The sequence below is a fragment of the Blennius ocellaris genome, assembly GCF_963422515.1.
Source record: "Blennius ocellaris genome assembly, chromosome: 7".
Lineage (NCBI taxonomy): Eukaryota > Metazoa > Chordata > Actinopteri > Blenniiformes > Blenniidae > Blennius > Blennius ocellaris.
The window spans coordinates 23388972-23395834 of NC_137656.1; the positions used below are offsets into that span (position 1 = coordinate 23388972).

The 6863-nt window shown below is 43.2% G+C and overlaps 1 protein-coding gene across 1 annotated transcript; it reads right to left on the bottom strand.

Annotated features, from left to right (window-relative positions):
* Positions 1 to 1362: 1362 nt before the first annotated feature.
* On the bottom strand, positions 1363 to 5654 carry vsig8b (V-set and immunoglobulin domain containing 8b). The gene is made up of 8 exons (XM_080499882.1): positions 5587 to 5654; positions 5175 to 5254; positions 3350 to 3510; positions 2996 to 3194; positions 2638 to 2790; positions 2418 to 2540; positions 2085 to 2223; positions 1363 to 1974 (listed from the first exon to the last, which is right to left on the bottom strand). Exons 2-8 carry the CDS (start codon positions 5245 to 5247, stop codon positions 1746 to 1748), a joined length of 1077 nt encoding a protein of 358 aa, XP_080356008.1. The 5' UTR covers positions 5248 to 5254; positions 5587 to 5654; the 3' UTR covers positions 1363 to 1745.
* Positions 5655 to 6863: the final 1209 nt, after the last annotated feature.

Here is a 6863-nt window from a genome sequence, read left to right on the forward strand (position 1 = left end):
CAGTCAGAGTCCTGACCTCAAGCCCATTGAGATGCTGTGGCAGGACCTCAAGAGAGCGATTCACACCAGACATCCCAAGAATGCACTGAAACAGTTTTGTAAAGAGGAATGGTCCAAAATTCCTCCTGACTGTTGTGCAGGTCTGATCTGTACAACAGTTTGGTTGAGGCTATTGCTGCCAAAAGAGGGTCAACCTGTTATTAAATCCAAAGGTTCACATACGTTTTCCACCCTGCACTGTGAATGTTTACATGTTGTGTTCAATAAAAAGATGAAAACCTATTATTGTTTGTGCGGTATTAGTTTACGCAGACTGTGTTTGTCTCTTGTTTTGACTTTGATGAAGATCAGAACACATTTTATGACCAATTTATGCAGAAATCCAAGTAATCCCAACTGGGTTTACATACTATTTCTCGCAACTCTTATTTTCAGAAAATTGAAATAATTGGATGTGATGTTTCCTGAAGATGTGGTGTTATTATCGTGTGTTTGTCGCCGTGTTGTTTGGTGAGAAGGGAGTGACAAAAGCGTCTCCCCACACCACTTCCAGCAGCACTGATTAATTCAACGTGGACTTTCTGAAGCTGGGATCAGGCCAATACAGGCTGTTTTGAAAAGAGGTGAGGCCGCAGGCACAGCGCTGACTCTGCCGACTGGAGGTGTCAGGTGCAGGTTACCGCCTCAGCTGCTACAGCTTAGAGTAGACTCATAACTAGTTTAGTGGCTGCCTCGCGACACATTGCAGATATAAAAACAAAACAAACAAACAAAAAAAACTAAACACATCTGCAGGAAACAAGGCAATTTTGTGCCTCTTTGTTCTACAAATGATTTTCTTGGTTGGAGACGTGCACAAAGAGGAAGACAGGCAGAACTAACATGACTGACACTCGATATTCTGCCTCATTAGGTGCAAAGTTTGAATTTACATCAATTCTCTGGGAATAGCCTCTCTCCTGACACAAATTGTTTACTCCATGTTTATGCACCAGGATCTTTTTTGTGTGCTCCTTGTTCATTGTAATGAGTTCTGCAATTACTAATGTCTCCAATTAAGCAATTAAGATGCCTTCCAACCTCTAACGAGGCAGAAATACTGATTGTTTTTACAGTAGCACAATTTTCCCTTATTTCAGCACCATGCAAAAGCCATTCAATTTGGTTTTATCTTTTCTTTCTCATTTTTAAAAGATAACTGTTGTTAAATTATGCATCCTTTGGAAAGGAAACGTGCAAATATTATTCCATTATGTTTTGTCAGCCCCGATATCATCAAGTACTGGAAAATGGAGCCATAAAATCTGATGTGCAGTGTGCTCAAAGCAGGACGTAGACAGTATTCATTTGCTTGAGCTTTTATTGTACACATTAAAAAACAATAAAAGTAAACTCAAATGTACATCACAGAAAAAAAACCTTAATAAAAATACAGTTTTTGCTATGTACATTTTACACAGTTTTAAAGCAAAATCCCCGTAATCAGGCTTGTATTATGAGACCTTGCCTTTAAAAAAAAAAAAAAGATTTATTTACAATAGCCGTGGTCTGCTATGTAGTGCATCATGAGAGTCAGCAGTTGTATATTTATGTTCATCCTCGATACTTTTTGAGGTCACATTGACAAGCACTTGTACCAATACCAGTGGTCCCATTGTTCTGATATATTAGAATATTGCACCTCTTGTCACGCAAATACTTCACATAAAATACAATAATGTAGAAGACGTTTAGCTTTCTATCCATCACACAGGGTATCCGTATTGCTGGTCGTACTTCAGGCTTGTGGGTCTGCCCCCGGCAACGGTTGTGCCGTTGTTCCCAGCTGGGAAGTTCTGATCCGACTCGGTGACACTGGGCAGCTGTTTCCTCACGGAGCTGTAGAGCACCCCGTGGTGAGTGCGGTACCCCATCACTGAGCGGAGGCTGGAGTGTCTGCTGGAGGGCCTGCTCTCCGGGGCCGGGGCATCCACCCTGGAGGGGGAAAAAAAAGAGGAGGCGGCGTCGGCGTCAGCGAGGGGGATCCTTTGATCTGAGATCAATTTCATGGATACATGAAATCGTCTCCGGATTTGATTCAATACCTTATTTCATTTGCGACCTCCTTCTCGTAGCGGCGCTTGTGGCAGCAGCAGATCAGAAGCCAGATGAGAAGCAGGAGGAGCAGCAGCAGCAAGAGAGCGCCGATCACCGCGCCGGCGATGACTCCCGCTCGGTTGGTGGCTGGAAGGGACGACCCAATGGTGCGACATCAAACGAGTGCAATTCCCCTCATCCCCACATAGTCATTAAATCAAGCCTCCACAAGAAGTGTGGTTTGGCATTAAAGACTCCGGCAAGTTACAAACACTGAAGGAAACAGGAAACAAGGTGTTCTGGGTAAAGAATTAATTTAGCTGATGAGGACATGGACTCACGGTTGTATGCGTGCAGCGAATATTCACACTGTCCGTTGCCGACAGGATTTTTGGCCTCGCAGATGTAATGCCCAACATTGCTTTCTGTGTGGTTTCTTATCAGCAGCTCCCCAGTCTGTGGGTCTTCACGAAAGAAACGCACAGTCAGCACATGGAGGTTCATATAATATATAAATATAGCTATTTAAATGTACAGGCCTGCACTTTCATTATTGCTCACCTTGCTTAGCGGTGGCTGGTAGCGCGCCTCCGTCCCCTCTTTTCCACATATAATTGATAGGAATGGATCCCTTCATAGATTCGCAGCGGAGGGAGACGGAGCTGCCTTTCTCCTCACCACCGTCAACCCAACACTTTGGCGTTGATGGGGGGACTGGGAAAAGAAAGGAGAAAACACAAGGATCAGTTAGCGCAATGTTGTACGACAGAGGTGAACATCTGGGAATGGCTGCAGAGAAATCTTGAGCTCCACGGGTTGAGACGAGAGCTTGACATAAAGAGCAGCGTTGAAAAGGAGAACGGGAACCTGGAGGAAACGAAACGGGTAAAACCGGTAAAAAGGAATTTCCTCTCCTCACCCATCACCACCAGAGTGACTTTTCGAGTATCGACACCCGGTAACTTCTTGACTTTGCACATGTAGGTGGCTGTGTCTGTCGTCTTCAGGTTGGAGATCATGATGGACGCGTCGCCCCGACTGGGGTCCGCCTTGAACGTGGCCCGGTTGGTGAGGCTCAAGTCGTGCCTGTGTATCTGCCCGCCTGAATAGGACAGGAGCTGAGACGCGTGGGAGAGCGAAGTCATCATTTTTGAAATCAGGTGTGTTTTTCTTGAGCATACCCCAACAGTGAAACCCCCACTGACGTGTGCTTCCTGCACGCCTGAGTCTCACAAACCCCCCAGACAGGTTTTTCAAACGTACACAAACGCACCAGTCTGTCCTTTTGTGTCATGTCTGGCATGACGTTGAACCACTCGATGTCCAGCTCTCCTGTGTCCTGGGCGTCAGGCGTGTAGGTGCATCCGAGGAGCACCGAGGAGCCCTCGGCGGTTTGAATCGTCTGCGGCCCGGCGGAGGTCACCTGCATCGCGTCTGTCAAAGAAAATGCATTAAAAAACAAAGAAATTCTAATCGGGCTTCTTTAACGACCTATGATTTTAATAATCATCCACCAGTGATGATAATAATTATAACAATAATAATCAACACAGGACAGAAGAAACACTAATTTCATTAGCAAATGTATGAATATTGTCAGGCTTTAATGACATTCCAGCTCTGGGCTTGTCTGTGCCTGTAAGCAGTCTCAGGGTGGAGAAGGAGTGCTGATGTGAGAATAATTGGCCTCTCAAGTCAAAAGCAAAGATTCGAGGGTTTAGAAAATTTGCAATTGTAGTATTCGAGCACAAATGAGTTACATGTTAATTCAATACTCTGTCGGCTCCTTACCTGCCAGAGAAGTATTAGCGCATAATGATAAAAACGGAGTAAATGAACCAAAAGAAAAATGCAGCTCATGAGTGACAGTTGAGAGTTTTCCCCGTGCTGACACACACCCTGCTGAGTCACTGTTTACAGCCAGATTTAATTATTGCTGATAGCCTGACGTGAACAAATAATACTCTCTGCTCATTAGCATAACATCTGAAGATTTTTCCCACACATCCAGGTCATTCGTCTTGATATCATCTTTGCTATATAGATATATTTTCTTTTCCTCACTTGGATGTTTAACCTTCACAAAATATCTAAATGAAGCTTAAATCAAATCAGCCTCTCTTTTGAAACCATTTGTCGTTAAAGCCACTATAGCCCTCTGAAAGCAATTCAATGCCCCCACAAACAAAACAAAGTGTGTCAGATGTAGTTATGAAAGCATGTAAATGGTAGATGCGATGCGGGGAGGCTGAAAAGAAAAAAGAAGCTCAAATTAGTCAGTCAAATGTTTACACTGTGTAAGACCCCTTGGGCAAAACACTGATCTATGGAAGATGTGCTTTCTATGTGAAGCTGAACCACATTGGTGGTGAACTCAGACGCCATGCTTCAGTACAGAGAGATGTCTGTATTTTATTCCTGTGCACCTCGTCATTGGCTCAGACAAAAGGCTTGAATGTCTCTTGCTGAATGGCAGGATCTTATAAAAAAAAAAAAAAAAAAAAAGTCAATCAATCCTCTCAACACCCACTGATCTAATGAAGTGGTGTAATGTGAAGGCTTTGTGGCTCCAGTGTGGTGGAATGTCACAGTGACGAGTTCGTCGCTCAGTCTCTGTACACTCTTGATTTAATTTTACCTCTGTTTTTATAATGTTTTCATATTAAATGGGCGGCTTGGACAATGGCCCAGGACTAATTTCTCCCTGAGGTACAATAAAGTCTGTCAGTGTTCTGCTTTGGAAATGCACACAGCGGCTTGACCCATAGCAATGGCAGTCGAGGAATGAATGGAATGCAAGGTGCCTGTCATCCTGACCAAGTTATATGCTCACGGTCACTGAATGTCTGTAGTGCACTTCATCGGGTCATATCATCAGCCAGGAGTACGTAAAGGGCGGACAGTTGTGACAATGACACACCAGGCCAGGCCCATTCACTCCTCATAAAAAACACCTGCTCTGATTTATTTAGGTCTGAATATTCATGAAAGAATCTGTCGGCAGGTGGGAAAAAAAAGTCAATCAAAGGCAGTTCAAACCAGACATTTGCTTTATTAAGAACCTGAAACACACCGGTTAGATATGAAGTCAGACTCACCTGTCTTCAGCTGGATTGTTATCAGAATCAGCACTGTCAACTGAAGCGCCGCACTTGAGAAAGCAGGCTCCATTCTATCCCTGAAAGCAAGTGGAAACACTAAGTCAAGGAAAGAAGTGTGATTTCAACCAGCGCCTGCCGTCTTTGAACGCTTACGTCTATTTGACGCTTTTTGTGTCTAATTTAATTAATCTGAAGTGAAAACATTTTTTCCTTTAGGGCTACCGTCCACCTTTCTAATGGAGTTGTTTATCTCACCTCAGAAGAGAGGAACTGCTGCTGTATTTCCTCTTTTCACTGAGCAGACGACATATTTCATCGTTTTTATTTAGCAGAAGGCCGACAAACTGTCAGTACACACGGGCAATAACATAAAGGTTAGAAGGTGAAACACATAAGGGTAGATACATACCTTAAAGTGAAGTTACAATCCAAAGTCAACGTGACAGCCCGAGTGTCACAGGCTGTGTGTGGCTTGGTTACTTTGTTCTCAGGTGAAACTCAGCAGCAGTAACTAAGGCCACACCCTTTCTGTCCATAGTACATCTGCTGGCCACTCCTTGAGTAGGAAACAAGTCAGACCTCCTTCTTACCAGTTTATTTTTCATACACGCATTAGTTCTGGGTTTTTTTTAAATAAATGTGCTTATTCTTTTAAAATAATAAAATAACTCCCCCCCTCTCAAAGTAACCCAGGGAAAATAGCAATAATAATTGATCGTTCGGCCACTAGAATTTGCTGTATAATTACAGACTGCGTATGTGTGGAAGTTGACGTGAGAGGTTAATGTTTACCTTTTGGTGTTGAGTAGTTCAACAACTATGTTACTGTGCAGCTTTTGAGTGCAGGTTTTATCTGTTTTATGTCATTTCATAAGGAAGCACAACCCCCTGTGTGCAGTGGTATGGACATCCTGCCTACTGAACGTATTCTGCTGAAGTGTTTTCCCAGAGTTTATTTTGTCTTATTTAAATTTTGACTTTGAGTCAATGTATTGAGTTTTTTTTTCCCACTGGCATTGTCTCAACACACCCTCCTGACACACCCAAGACAACAGTTTCACTGTAATTGTTGTTGCTCCCAGGCAGCCAGTTTAAAAATAGATGATATGTTGATTTCACCTGCTTGTCAACATAGTGACGGACCTGCAAACTGCCAAGTAAATGCTGCTACTATAGTCCGGATGATTCAGCATGTAATCACAAATAATTTCAACTTCTTATCAGCCATGAATGATTTAACCAACTGAGGCGTCGTTGATCTGGAGGTCATTGTGATTTATGTGGTTGTCTTAATGTGCAGATCTTCACTGTGCTTGATGATGTGAAAATGAAAAGAAAGGCATTTTTTATTGACGTTAGATGGGCTGGAGAAATTATTCAGTATTGATTGTATGAAAGTGTACAGTATGAGCACGGAGCGTGACGTTGGCCATTAGGGAAGTTAAGTGCTGGGTTAATGCCATCCTGCCAATAATGTTCATTAAAGAGATGGACAAGTTAGTAACGCTCAGTATGAAACATGATTCGAAAGCAAATTCTCCCTCCTCCTTCTTTTGAGGCCTACTGAGCATCTGCAAGCTTAACACCTGTGCTTCATGCAGCACGTGTGAGTGACATTACACCAGTAAATCCATCTTGGTGAGCGATTCTGAGAGTGTGACAGTTTGTGCAAGCTATATGCGGTAT

Excerpts from the sequence above, each read along its gene's own strand:
- vsig8b (XM_080499882.1), bottom strand. The coding sequence starts at position 5,247 with ATGGAGCCTGCTTTCTCAAGTGCGGCGCTTCAGTTGACAGTGCTGATT. Across the intron at positions 2,224-2,417 it reads TTCGCTGCACGCATACAACC|CCACCAACCGAGCGGGAGTC; the intron begins GTGAGTCCATGT and ends CGTCCCTTCCAG. Across the intron at positions 1,975-2,084 it reads GAGGTCGCAAATGAAATAAG|GGTGGATGCCCCGGCCCCGG; the intron begins GTATTGAATCAA and ends TTCCCCCTCCAG.